The following is a 14,949-nucleotide window of genomic DNA, read 5'->3' as shown; positions in this document are numbered from 1 at the left end:
TTGCTTGAGGTCCACTCCAGACCCTGTTTGCCTGGGTATCAGCAGCAGAGGTTGCAGAAGATAGAATATTGCTGAACAGCGAGTGCACCTGTCTGATTCTTGCTTTGGAAGCTTCCTCTCAGGGGTGTACTCCACCCTGTGAGGTGCGGGGTGTCAGACTGCCCCTAGTGGGGGATGTCTCCCAGTTAGGCTACTCAGGGGTCAGTGACCCACTTGAGCAGGCAGACTGCCCCTTCTCAGATCTCAACCTCCGTGTTGGGAGATCCACTGCTCTCTTCAAAGCTGTCAGACAGAGTCGTTCGCGTTTCACAGGCTTCTGCTCCTTTAGCTGAGCCCTGTCCCCAGAGGCGCAGTCTACAGAGACAGGCAGGTTTCCTTGAGCTGCTGTGAGCTCCACCCAGTTCGAGCTTCCCAGCGGCTTTATTTACCTACTTAAGCCTCAGCGATGGCGGGTGCCCCTCCCCCAGCCTCGCTGCTGCCTTGCCTAGATTGCCGCAGACTGCTGTGTTAGCAAGGAGAGAGGCTCCGTGGGCGTGGGACCCTCCCGGCCAGGTGTGGGATATAATCTCCGGTGTGCTGGTGTTACAGCGCAGTATTGGGGTGGGAGTTACCTGAGTTTCCAGGTGTTGTGTGTCTCAGTTCCCCTGGCTAGGAAAAGGGACTCCCTTCCCCCTCGCGCTTCCCAGGTGAGGCGATGCCTCGCCCTGCTTCAGCTCTCGCTGGTCGGGCTGCAGCAGCTGACCAGCACCGATTGTCCGGCACTCCCGAGTGAGATGACCCCAGTACCTCAGTTGAAAATGCAGAAATCGCAGGTCTTCTGTGTCGCTCGCACTGGGAGATGGAGACTGAAGCTGTTCCTATTCGGCCATCTTGCTCCGCCCCCCTAGAATTGTTAACTAATGACTTCAATGAGAGTTTTAAGTTTAAAAACTGTAATTACAAAATCTATAGATTCTATGGCTCCTGGGGACTATGTACCTTCCTTTGGAATTTTTTGGCATAACAAAGAACACTCAATTAATGTACTAGTATTGTAGTGTATCTTCTAAAGGAGCATTAAAACATTGTATGTTTAAAGACGAGAACGTAAGACTTAGTTTCCCATTGCATACCCAAACATAAATGTTAACACATGTGCACCATAGTTTGTCATTTGTTCAAAATTGGGTTTGGACAGACTCTATTAAATTTGAACAGTTTTCTCATATTGTTGCTGTAACAGAAGCAGAAAGATAAAAATAACCCAAACAACTTTGTCAGAGAAAAGCCTCCCTACCACTGTTCCCACCTTGATCCTTCCTAGTTTCCTGCTTTCCTAACCCCAATTCTTTGAAAACAAGCTGACCCGATACTAAACATCTTCTTGTGAAAAGGCTCATGACAAATGCAGTCTTTATAGGAGATTCTACATGTGAAATGTGAAATGATGAGATTTTTAGGAGGTACCACGTGAGCTTGTATTCTAGCATTAAAAGTCTCTCTTGTAGGAAAAGCATTAAGACTGTTGTCTTTGCGTCATTCATTCATTCTGCATCAACACATATTTATTGAATACTGGTTATGTGCAAAGCAATATGAGCAACTCAAGGATGTGGGAAGTATAGCCTCTGAGATTTGCAGTCTTGAAGAAGAGACAAGATTTGTATAATGCATATTCAAGAACAGTCAGCCTGTCAAAATGGGATCATCTTATCTGACTTACATTCAGATGAGGACATCATTGGTACAATGGAGAGACCACTGGTCATGAAGGAAGCCACTTACTCCATCGTTGGCTATTTCTTAGATCTGAGATAAATTACTTAACCTCAAAGGGCTGATGGTTGGAGGGCAGGTGGAAACAAGAACATAGACTACCTTCAGGATTACTTTCACATAGATTACTATGACCCAGAAACAGGAAATGCGAAGCATATGCATAAGGTACAGATGCAAGCGAGCGGATTCAGCTCTGAGATCCCTCCCTAGTTCCTCATAGATCACCGGCCAAAGTTCATGGTCAGTGCAGCTCCTGGGTAGAGATAAACCTGCCAGGTCACAGGAGCCCAGAGCCACAGACCCACAGCCTTTCATCCACAGACCCCCATAGTTAGGCCCCTCAGTGTTCCATTTCTTATTGCTTCTTGGGGCCTAACATGAGCAGTCTACATCTGATAAACTTCAGTTTCCTCAACACTGATATTTAATAATTGTATACTTGGTAGGCTTGTTCTCAGCCTTGGGCAAGATGGCCGATATGAAGTGTCTAGCATGGTGCTTGATCCATGAAGGGAAGGTGCTTCATCAGCGGCTTCCTCAGTTGAGGAACTGAAAGTAACATGCACGTTTCCTGCCTCTCCAGCCTAGCACTCTAATACACGAATAATGGCAACTGGATTCACTTTGCGACAATAGAATGATACACTAAGGGGTGAGAGAAAACTGATTATTTGCAGAAAGCATTGCATGTCTAAAAATCCTAAGAAATCTGTTTATTAGCCTATGTGAGTTTATCAAAGTGATTAGGTTTATAGTGAATGCACCATAATTAGGGGATTTCTTTATTGTGGTAACCACTAGTTTAATAAAAAGAGAAGAAATCCCATTTAACATAGCCACAAAAAAAGGGTGGGAAGACACAGAAAAAAACACTTTACTGAGGTCGTGGTATTGCAGTTAAAGAGTTTAATTAATGCAAGGCTGCCAAGCAGAAGGACTGGAGTTAACACTCAAATCAGTCTCTCTAATAAGGGGCTAGGGTTTTTACGGATAATTTGGTGTGCAGGGGTATAGGGAATGGGTGCCGCTGATTGATTTGGGATGAAATCACAGGGGTATGGAAAATGATCCTGGTGTGGAGTCCTCCTTTGGGTGGGGCGGGTTGGGGGGGGGGCACAGGACACACTGGTTGAGTCATGAGTCACTGGCTGGATAGGGTCAGTCAGTTGCCAGAATACAAAAGTGAAAAAACATTTCAAAAACCCAATAGTATGTTCTACAATAGTGATGTTTTATCTATGGGAGCAATTGGGGAAGTCTTAAATCTTGTGATCTCTGGCCACATGAGTACTGGGCAGTAAGGGATTATAGAAAGTATGCCTATATTTGAGCAGAATTCAGGCTCCTCCAATAATAATAATCTTGTGGACTTTCATTAGTTTTACAAAGGTGACTTCAGTTCCGGACAAGGGAGGGGATCAGTTTTAGGGAGGGACTATTATCATCCTTAGTTCAAAGTTAAACTATAAATTAAATTTCTTCCATAGTTAGCTTGGCCTATGCCCTGGAATGAGCAAGGAGCACCACCTGTGAGGTGAGAAGCATCCCGCCTCAGTCTCTGTCGTCATTTCTGCAAAGGTGGTTTCAAACTATGACATTTATAAAGAAAATTATAAAGAATTGTATGTGCCATATGTAAAGAAAAGTACAAAGCTTTAATGGACTATGAAAAACAAGATAAACAGATTGAGATACATACTATGTTATTATATAGAAAAACAATTTTCACCAAGTAAAGTTCTTTACTGTTTGTTAAATATTGAAATTCCACACTAACAAAGAAACTGTGACTCATGATGTTGCTCTAGTCTCCAGAATTTCCCCAGGAAATCCTAAAACATAAAGTATAAGTTATTATACCAATTGAATAAAGCAGGGTAAGACATGTAGAAATAAACTGAATATATACTATCACAAAATTAGGAAAAAATAATTTAGTAATTACATTTTATTCATTCATTGTATTCATTTTTTATTTTTTCTTTATTTTTAAAATTTTCAGACATATCTCGCTCTGTTACCCAGGCTGGAGTGCAGTCGTGTGATCACGGCTCACTGTAGCCTCATCTATGGAGCTCAAATAATCTTCCCATTTCAGCCTCCCAAACAGGTGGGACTACAGATGTATAACACCATGCCTGGTTAATTATGTTTTAATAATTGCCAGGATAACTGGCTAACACAAAAACAAAACAAAAAGTGATTTAAATTAGCACTTACAGTACATACCAGAGTAAGATTGTAGTGCATTAAAGAGTTAAATATTTCCTTTAATTTTTAGCAAAGCTAGGAGAAATATGCATCAAATATTTATGAAATCAAACCTCAAGAGATAAATGGTCAGAGGACATAAACATAGGATTTGTATATGAAGAAATTCGAGTAAATTAGATGTATAAGTAAGTTCTTGGAAGGATATTTATAATAGCAAAAAAACTGGAAAGAAAATACCCAGTATAAATTACAGTGCATCAACTCAACGGAGTGTTATGTAGTCATTAGAATTATTAGGAAAACTGGAAATTGTGTTATTTAATTAATACATATACACACAGAAAAACAAAAATGAAAATTGTTATTGATACAGAATAGTGGAATAATGGCTTTTCTACAAATAACATTGAGGTGGAACAAGGGAACAGCTGTACTAGTTACTGAACATTATTACTGATTTTAATACTTGCATTTTTCAACATATATATGATAGCAAAAAAGTTAATCAGAAGACATCAGGGATATCAGTGCCAAATGGTAAGTGATTCAGCTTCCTAGAGTTAGGATCTTTTGCCATGCCAGAACCTTTACAGAGAACACTCACATTTCGCAAAGACGCTGGCGAAGGTGAGGAACACACTGTGGGAGTCACCAACCATATGTGATGATGGTTATACCTTTGTCTCTGGAGCCTTATTCTGGGATATCAGTGTCATCAGTTTGTCTTCCTCCTTCCTGATGCTTTATTCTTATCATAATTCCTTTTAAAGTTTGCAGTTTGCCTGGATTTAGATAAAGGTCTTCATATTTTTAACTGTGAATTTATTTCTTGTATGTAGCTCCTAACATATTTCAATATCCTCTTTACCATCCCCTGCCTTCCTGTTTACTGTTTCTCATGTAAAAGGCATTGTTATAGATTAAGAGTGAACAGCTCAGGCTGGGCACAGTGGCTCATGCCTGTAATCCCAGCACTTTGGGAGGCTGACATGGGATAATCGCTTAAGGCCAGGAATTCAAGAGCAGCCTGGGCAACACAGGGAGACCCTGTCTCTACAAATAATAATAAAAATAAAAAGAGTTAATAACTTCAGTAATGGGCACAGTTTCAATCCTGACTCAGTGTGTGACCTTGGACAAATTACTTATTTGTAAGCCTTGGATACATTTATAAGTAAGATGGAAATGATGACACAAACTTCATTGGGTAATTATGAGGTTTAAATTAAGAGAGAATTCATGTAATGTGCTTAATGTGCTACCTACTTATAACATTGTAAACTCTCAGGTTATGACATGAATATGTCACTTAAATGCCTTTCAAATTTTTAACTACTAAGAAAAAAAAGAAAAACTCACAATCTTAAAATAATTATTCTATGTTTTGTTTTTTGAGATGGGGTCTTGCTCCAGGCTGGAGTGCAGTGGTGCTAACATGGCTCACTGCAGCCTCAACCTCCTGGGCTCAAGTATCCTCCCACCTCAGCCTCCCAAGTAGCTGGGACTCCAGACACATGCCACCACTCTCAGCTAATTTTTTTTTTTTTTTTTTTTTTTTTTTTGGTAGAGACTGGGTCTCACTATGTTGCCCAGGCTGGTTTCGAACTCCTGCACTCAAGTGATCTTCCTACCTCGGCTTCCCAACGTGCTGGGATTACAGGTGTCAGCCAATGCACCCAGCCAGTTCTACCTCTTTCCACACATTGGGTAGATCACTATAAGAAAGTCATGGTTTACTTTAAAAAGGCAAGTTCCCTTACTTTGCTGTCCTTTGTTTGCCTTTTAAAAGACACCTTGAATATGGAATAGTATATAAATAAATCGACCAGGTTTCCTTAATCACCACACCTAAGTAAACTGTATTTACTAAAAACAGAAAGATGACAAGAAGGAAAATGCATTTACTCAATTCCGGCTTTATGACTTCAGTAGTCCAACAACCTCATTTCAACTACTGAAGTCTGTCAAATGATCAAAACCAAAATATAGAACTATTTGTTATAGTTCATATTTAAACTTTTGAAAATGAATCTCAGTTGAAAAGTTCAGGTAGGGAGGAAGGGGCATTTCCAAAGGAATTAAATGTTGTGGTTCAGGTTCAAAGCAACTATGGCTGGCAGAAAATGAAGGCTTTCCATATTGTGTCTTAGGTAGTGATAGCAACTGGGGTGTAGGTTTTGTATATGTGTATTTTTAAAATTTGAAATTGGTAAGTGTAATATGAGCATTACTTGGACTTTATTTGAATTTATTTGAATTTCAACAGCTACCAACAGATGTGCTTAGCCTGAATAGGCCCCGATTCCCAAATAGCATAATATTTCAAATCTATTTTAGATTCTGAAACAAGAGCCGATTCCAGGAAGATAGCTCTGAACCTTTTTCCCAGCTGCAGAAATAACTCTGCTTGTTGTTCCTCTGACCTATACCAAGGGAAGCTGCTTGAAAAGATGTTCTTTTGCCAACAACCATTTTACCATTGTAACCCACAAGTGGAAAAACAAACTGTTGGCTCCTCTTCAGAAAACCTATTCTCACGTCGCCAGAATCAGGTAGATAAAGAAAGCAAGCTATAGAGTTCTTTTAATTTCTGTCTTTTTCCAAAATGACCTTTAAATTTTTGTTACTCCAGGGAGGCCTATTCATGGTGTGTATGAAATGGGGCTTATATGTCAACAATTGGTCACTATTAACCTTCCCCCGAATAATTAAATTCATCTAGGGAGGTATTAAGACCACTCTCCCCCCAGCTCCCAATTCCTTCTCCCTCCTTCTGTTCCCACCTGTTACTTTAGGATGTATGAGCCCTTCTCATTTGAAAGTAAAAACCTCCCACCTGAATTCTCCTCTAGCTGTTGCCCTATCTTGTTTCTTTTTTTCACCAAGCTTCTGGAGCTGATGAATTCCTATTAAGTCAAATGGAAATTCTGAATTTGCTTTCAGACATAATAATGTTTTTATTGGGAGCCTCTTTGTGCCAGGCACTCTTATAGGCCCCTAAAAAACATTTTCCTGATGAAAAAGTACATGAATAATGCATACTCATTATAACAGCTCAACAGTACAGAAACAGATAAAGAGAGCATCAATGCCTCTCCCCACTCAGCTCCATATCTTACCATGTCCACCACAAGAGATAAGAATTATTAACCCTCTTTTGTAGCTGAGAATGGCTCAGAGAGTAGCCTGCAGAGTTTAAAAGGAAGAGCTTTAGGGTCAGATTGCCTGGGTTCATTTCTTGACCTTGCCATTTCCTATGTGTCCATCTGCAAATTAATATTTCTGCACCTCGCCCGGGTGCGGTGGCTCACGCCTGTAACTTTGGGAAGCCGAGGTGGGTGGATCACAAGGTCAGGAGATCTAGACCATCCTGGATAACATGGTGAAACCCCGTCTCTACTAAAAAAAAAAAATCAAAAAATTAGCCGGACGTGGTGGTAGGTGCCTGTAGTCCCAGCTACTCGGGAGACTGAGCCAGGAGAATGGCATTAACCCGGAAGGCGGAGCTTGCAGTGAGCCAAGATTGCTCCACTGCACTCCACCTGGGTGACAGAGCAAGGCTCCATCTCAAAAAAAAAAAAAAAAAAAAAATCTGCACCTCAGTTTTCTTATCTGTTGAACAGGGCTAATGATAGTACCTGCTTTATAGGGTGTTGTGATAAGGATGTAATTTGCTAAAACAAAATTGTTGGAAAAACATTTACTATCCAGTCCATATTTTAATTTCCTCCACTGTCCCAAAAATGCTTTTGAGAGCTTTCCTGTCCCCTACCCCAAACAAGGATCATATACTTATATTTTTGAAAGGGCATGGGCATGTCCAATGGGTTGTGGTAAATGACTGAGTGTGTTGGTGGATCTTGTTTAATTATATTTTATTTTTGTATCAGTATTTACAAGTAATACTAAAAAGTCCTTTAGTTGCAGACCATAAGTTCTGGTATATGAGGTTTCCATTATTGTTATTTTGAAGGTGTTTTGTAATTTATTTATTTCCTTTTTGACCCAAGAGTTGATTTAGAGAGTTATTTATATCAGCAATTACAGAACATGCTGCTCACACTCTACTTTTTGCAATATATTGAGTTTTTTTTATGGGCATAATAAATTCTCAATTTTTGTGAATGTCCAATGGGCATGTGAAAAGAAGGGGTATTCTCTGTTTTCAGGATGCTGAGTCCTAGATAGCAAAAATAATGAGAGCTAATATTTATCAAATACTTAATACATGCTAAGCTTTGCTCTTTAGAACAATTCTGTGCTTCACAACAATTCTGGGAGGTAGGCACTATTATTATGTCAGTTTTACAGATAAGCAAACTGAGGCACAAAAGTAACTTTCCCAAGGTTATTTAGTAGCTAAGTGCAGTTTGAGATTTGGACTCACCACTCTTAACCACTACATTTCAACTTACTTAATCTTCATATCACCCCTGTATGTAGATATTATCTGTGAAACACAGGAAGAAAACTCAGGCTCAAAGAGGTTAAGCATTTGCCCAAAGTCATAATAGGCCACACCCTGCATTCTTCCCCTCTCTCCTTGATACTCCTTTCAACTGCCTCATCCATTGTCAAAAGGAGAGTAGGATGCTGATATGGTTTGGCTCTGTGTCCCCACCCATATCTCATCTTGTAGCTCCCATAATTCCCATGTGTTGTGGGAGGAACCTGGTGGGAGATCACTGAATCATGGGGGTGGGTCTTTCCCATGCTATTCTCGTGATAGTGAATAAGTCTCACAAGATCTGATGGTTTTAAAAATGGGAGTTTCCCTGTACAAGCTCTTAGCCTGTTGCCATCCATGTAAGATGTGACTTGCTCCTCCTTGCCTTCCACCAAGTTTGTGAGGCCTCCCCAGCCATGTGGAACTGTAAGTCCATTAAACCTCTTTCTTTTGTAAATTTCCCAGTCTCAGGTATGTCTTTATCAGCAGTGAGAAAACAGACTAATACACATGCTTATTTTTTGACCCCCTACTTTTTATTATACAAATTTTCATACATATATAGAAAGCATAGTATAATCAAATAGCTACCTAATTCCACCTAGTTAAAATTTGCTATATTTTCTTTCTTTTCCTCCCTCTCTCCCCAGAAGTTTGTTTTTGGCATTGTAGTTGAACTTTGTGAAAGTAAGTTGCAAATATCATAACACTTGACCCCTAAATGCTAAAATTCCTTTCTGAGAATAAGAATGCTGTTTTCTATACTTATAATGCCATTTATCACACCTAAGAAAATTCATGTAATTCTTTTAAACATTTTACTATCCAGGCCCTTTTTAAATTTTCTCCACTGTCCCAAGAATGCTTTTGAGAGCTTTCCTATCCCCTACCCCAAACAAGGATCATATATCTTGTTAAAACAACTCACCACCTAAATTTATACTTATATTTTTCAAAGGGCATTAAGATTTCTACTTGTTTCTATATAATATGCATCCACCCATCTCCAGGCCAGCATCCCTTTTTGGGCAACTACCTTGGACCTTCTCCCTTTCCTCCCACCTTGTTTTTTACATCTGAGTTTGCTGTGCTGTCTGCCTAGCTTCTGCCCTTCCTGGCTAGTCTCCTGTTTCTGCCTTCTTCATTCTAAGCTCCCTGAGCAGGATCTCAAAGGTGAAGCCAGCTGGGCTTCTGGGTCAGGTAGGAAGTTGAAGAACTTTTCTGCCTAGCTAGAGGATTGTAAACACACCAATCAGTGCTCTGTGTCTAGCTAAAGGTTTGTAAATGCACCAATCAGGAGGATGTGGGTGGGGCCAAATAAGGGAATAAAAGCTGGCCACCCAAGTCAGCAGCAGCAACCTGCTCAGGTCCCCTTCCATGCTGTTGAAGCTTTGTTCTTTTGCTCTTCACCATAAATCTTGCTGCTGCTTACTCTTTGGGTCTGCACTACCTTTATGAGCTGTAACACTCACTGAGAAGGTCTGCAGCTTCACTCCTGAAGTCAGCAAGACCACAAACCCACCAGGAGGAACAAACAACTCCGGACACACCACCTTGAAGAGCTGTAACACTCACTGCAAAGGCCTGCGGCTTCACTCCTGATGTCAAGTGAGACCCTGAACCCACCCGAAGGAGGAAACTCTGGACACACCATCTTTAAGAACTGTAACACTGTGAGGGTCTACGGCTTCATTCTTGAAGTCAGAGAGACCAAGAACCCACTGAAAGGAACCAATTCTGGACACAGATCCATGCCTGTTTCATTCACTACTAAACATCTATCACCTCCCTGCCACACAAAGGTAGTCAATAAATAGGACCTTACTGCTCTTCCTGTGCTATTTGGATTTGATGACAGAATCTGGCTTCCTGGTTTCAACTAGTGATTGTAACATCTTTTCTCAGTATTCTGGCAGTTCAGTATACAGCATATATTAAAATAATGAAATTCTGGTATATTTATTTTACTGTGATTATTCAATACTCTAAGAGGTGCTGAATTACCATCTTGAAACATATGCAAAGAGTTATACGCTATATTAAAATTTGAAAAGAATGGAGGAGTAACTCTATACTCCTCAAAAAGAAAGAGAAAATAACAATTGACAACCCAAACCTTTTTTTTGACAGGGTGTCACTGTCACCCAAGCTGGAGTGCCACTGGCAATAATAACTCACTGTAAGCTCGAACTCCTGGGCTAAAGCTATCCTCCCACCTCAGCCTCCTGAGTAGCTAGGACTACAGGTATGCAGCACCATGGCTGGCTGATTTTTAAATTATTTTGTAGAGACAGAGTGATATGGTTGGATATTTGTCCCTGCTCAAATCTCATGTTGAAATGTAATCCCCAATGTTTGAGGTGGCGCCTGGTGGGAGATGACTGGATCTTCGGGGCAGTTTCTTGTGAATGGTTTAACACCATCCCCTTGATGCTGTCCTCTTGACAGTGAGTGATTTCTCACAAGACCTGGTCACTTAAAAGTGTGTGGCACCTCCTTCTCTCTCCTGCTCTTGCCATGTGATGTGCCTGTTCCCCCTCTGCCTTCTGCCATGATTGTAAGCTTCCTTAAGTCTCCCCAGAAGATGAGCAGATGTCACACCATGCTTCCTGTAAAGCCTGTTGAACCAATTAAACTTTTTTTCTTTATAAATTACCCAATCTCAGGGTTTTTTGTTTTTTTGTTTTTTTTTTATATATAGCAATTCAAGAATAACCTAACACACAGGGTCTCACTACCTGGTCCAGGCTGGTCACAAACTCCAGCCTCAGGTGATTTTCCCACTTTGGCCCCCCATAGTGCTGGGATCACAGGCATGAGCCACCACACCCAGCCCCTAAACCTCCTATCACATACATAAATCTTACTCCTACTTCAAAGACCTTTCAATAAAATGGAATGTGAATGGGACAGTAATTAATTAGGTTGATATAGTTGTACCTAATCTATATCCAAACAGGATAAATTAAAGATAAAGATAAAGCTAGAAATGCTTTACTTGAAACAAAAACTACAGTTTGCCATCCATAAAAATTGTGATTACTTTTTTTTTTAAGAAATAACTAAGATTATTCTAAAATGACAACTCAAGAAAATACTAGGAATTAGAGCAAAACTCTGTTCACCTCTCTGCCACCAGTGTAGAAACTGAAAGCTTTTATAGCAGCTGGAAAAAATTTGCTCCAAAAAATACTCTTATGGTAATGATGACGTTATCAATGCACTTTGTTTTTTTTCATTTTCCATTTTCCATGATTAACCAACTTACGCATTTACTGTAGTATCAATTTCTTTTCTAATACTTAACAAATTTTATCTAAATTAGGCTAGAGTGATTATATATGTCTAACATTTAGATATTGGAAACATATTTTATAATATCTTTAAAAATTTGCATTTAAAACACATTATTTAGTTTCACTGTTGTATTTTCTGAATTATGAACACCTTTAAAATAAAAGTCTGACATAAATACTGGTATTTTGGTTTTGTGTAACATAAACACTGTAACAGTGGTTGTGTCATTTTGCTCCTGTATCACATTCACTGGTGGGGACGCTTGGCACTAGCCAGAACACAGGTCCAGTCACAAGCCTGTGGCTCTGCTCACCCCTGGCTGAAACACTCTGGGGCCAGTCTATCAGGCCAGGACTCTACATAGACTTTTTAGACTTTTACAGTTTCACCAGGCACAATAATGTATATTTTCTTTCTATGAGTGCTACCTTAGTAGAAAATGATTAAATCATAATTTATTAACTTTGCTAGGGTAAATCATTTCCCATGCCCTGGTAACTCAAATATTTTTCTCCCCTCTTATCTATATTTACATACAATAAAGATGACTGCAGCTGGAAAGCTACTTGGTTAATCACTTAAAACTCCTTTTTGACCATTTCCTTTGCAAACAGTTTGATAGACTTTCCATTGGGAAACAGAAGAAATTAGCAAAGTGTACATCTCCCTCTCTTGTTTACCAACATTCTTTTGAATCTTAGGAAAGTGACATATTGTATTCAGGCCCTCAGCTTTCTAAACTGGGTGGCCTAGTTCTAAGAAAAATAGTTCTGTATGTTAAATCACTATATAAACAAAGTTGTATTAAGAATTTAAGAGACAGGGATCCCTTTCAAAACAAGAACTGAAAAAGAGTATTTCAGGAGTCCAAGGAAAACAAGACTGTACAATTCACAGGCTCCTTTCAATCATCTAATATAGAGTTTATCTTCTAAAACATCATGCTTTTTCTGTTTCCCAGAGAATTAAACTCTTTACAACTCTATGATGTGCAGATTAGTGCCTAAATTGTACTCTTTCCAAGAAGCCATATTGTTCTTCCTTCCCTTACTCATTTTTCTTTTTTCTTTCCTTTTTCTCCCCCTCCCTCTTTCTCCACATCTCTATTTTTGCCTCTAGTTGACAAAACATTTCAGAGATTTTATATAGCTCTCCTTGTTCTCCCTTTTTTAAGGAAAAAAAAAAAAATAATAGCCAGAATATTTCAGACTCCAAAGTTGAAATTGTATATTATTCTTTTCAACAGTTTCTAGTCCAAGCCTTAGAACAAAGCAGAATGGAACCCCAAAAGAAAGTAATACTTTACAATGAACTCAAAGAATAATATCACTACTCACTTTTCAGTTTTAAAAAATATTTCCTAATATATGCGTACCTTTGAGATGTATAATACCAGGGTCTGTGACATTAAGAAATAAAAAATTCTAAAGGTGTCTGCCTTCCCACTAACTGATTTTATCCAGAGGTGGAGGTGCTATACCTTGGCCCTAGAATACAAATCCAGCTTTGAGTCTCCTGTCAATGGTTTGGACCACCTATTGCTCTAAAACGTTGCTACCCTCATGTCATTCCCTCTCATTTCTCATGTTTTTTAGCTCCTGCCTCATTCTCACTTCTCTTATCTCTCAGTGATTTCAGTATACACATAGACTATTCTTCCCACCCCGTCCTGTTGGCTCATTGACCTTCCCTGCAATGACCTTATCCTCTATCTGCCTCATTAGAGACCAACTTGGATTCATGAATAGGATTCTGACTAATCTCTTGCAGGTCATTCTCAAACCACTGTCTCTTAGCCCTCTAGCTTATTCTCCCTAGGACTTGACCCCAGGAGACCTTCAGTACCCTGAATCTTCCAATTCATTGATCAGACCACCTTTTCACTGACCTCATCCTGCATGTCTTCTGTTCCTCCAGCTTAAACTCTAAGATCAATTATTATAATTATTCTCTTGTCCTTCTTGTTTCAGCTCTAAATCCAACTCTGCTTATTCACACTGCACCTGTAAGTTGAATGTGGCTAGAGAAAAATTCATAGCCATGCTGATGGGTCTCACTTTGAATTCATGACTTTAATGTTGTCTGACAATACTTTAGGTCATAGTCTAGTCACTCTTCTCTCTAGACAACTATTTCATACCTTCTTCTCTGTCCTCAGACTCCACTGCCTCTTGCCCCATCTCCTCATACTCATTTGATCATCTTGCTTTCTATTTCACTGAGAACAGTGAAGCAATCAGAGGAAGATTTCATAAATCTCCTATCACTTCTACCTGTTTACCAGCACATACACCCTCATACTTTGACTTCCTGCCAATTACCACTAGTGAATTTGTCATGCTCCCACCTAAAGCTGACATCTCCTCCTCCACTTAGGCACTAGATTCCACCTCCTCTTGTCTATTCTAGGACATCCCTCCAATAATGCTTCCTTCTATCTCTTACATCATTAGTTTCTGCTCCTTACTGGATCGTTCACATCAACCTGCTTCTTTACACATGCTTCTTCTTCCTTTTTGAAAACACGTTCTTTGCTCCATTTCCCCATCAGCTATTATCCCATTTCTTTGAAGCAAAACTTCTCAAAAGAGTTGTATATTCTTGCTGTTTTCACTTTTTCGCTTCTTGTTTTCTCTTAAACTTATTCCAGCCAAGCTATTACCCCACCACTCCACTGAAAGTAGCTTGACTACTCTTGTCATGATCCCATTTCTTTGTTTCATTTTGGAGAAAAATTCCTCAAAAGAATTGTCAATATTCAATCTCCAATTTATTTCCTCCCTTTCCCTTTCAAACGTATTTCAACCCCCACCACTCCACTGAAAGTGCTCTTGTTGAGTCACCAGTGACTCTTTGTTGTAAAATCCCACGGTCAGTTCTCAGACCTCATCTTAACTGACCTGTGAGCACCCTGTGACACAGCTGAACAACTTCCTTTACACATTCGGCTTCAAGCACATTGCACTCTTGGTTTCCTTTCTACCCTGCTGGTCTCTCTTCAGTCTTCCTTGATGTTTTTCCTTTTTTTCTTGACCTTATAATTTTGGAGTCTTCAGGGCCCAGCTTATCAGGACTCACTATCTCAGTGTTCTCATCCAACCATTTGGCTTAAAATTGCATGCATGCTGATTATCCCAAAATGTGAATACCTATCTCAGACCTCTCCTGGGCTCTAAACTCATTGTGCCCACTTGGCATCTCAACTCTGTTGTCCAATAATCATCTCAAACAAT

The 14,949-nt window shown here is 39.7% G+C and overlaps 1 protein-coding gene across 2 annotated transcripts in view; it reads right to left on the bottom strand.

The window, feature by feature from the left end:
• Positions 1-14,949, bottom strand: part of ACYP2 (acylphosphatase 2) — a 201,811-nt gene that overhangs the window by 33,472 nt on the left and 153,390 nt on the right. Inside the window, exon 4 of one of the 2 annotated variants that reach the window (XM_023190202.1) lies at positions 4,650-4,754. The exons of the other annotated variant lie outside the window; for it this stretch is intronic. Within the exon in view, the coding sequence (XP_023045970.1) occupies positions 4,688-4,754 (67 nt within the window). The 3' untranslated portion in view covers positions 4,650-4,687. The remainder of the gene's footprint in view (positions 1-4,649; positions 4,755-14,949) is intronic. 2 annotated transcript variants of the gene reach the window in all.

The sequence above is a fragment of the Piliocolobus tephrosceles genome, chromosome 15, assembly GCF_002776525.5.
Source record: "Piliocolobus tephrosceles isolate RC106 chromosome 15, ASM277652v3, whole genome shotgun sequence".
NCBI lineage: Eukaryota > Metazoa > Chordata > Mammalia > Primates > Cercopithecidae > Piliocolobus > Piliocolobus tephrosceles.
The sequence above is the reverse complement of the archived record's forward strand: the minus strand, read 5'-3'. Positions and strand labels throughout refer to the sequence as shown.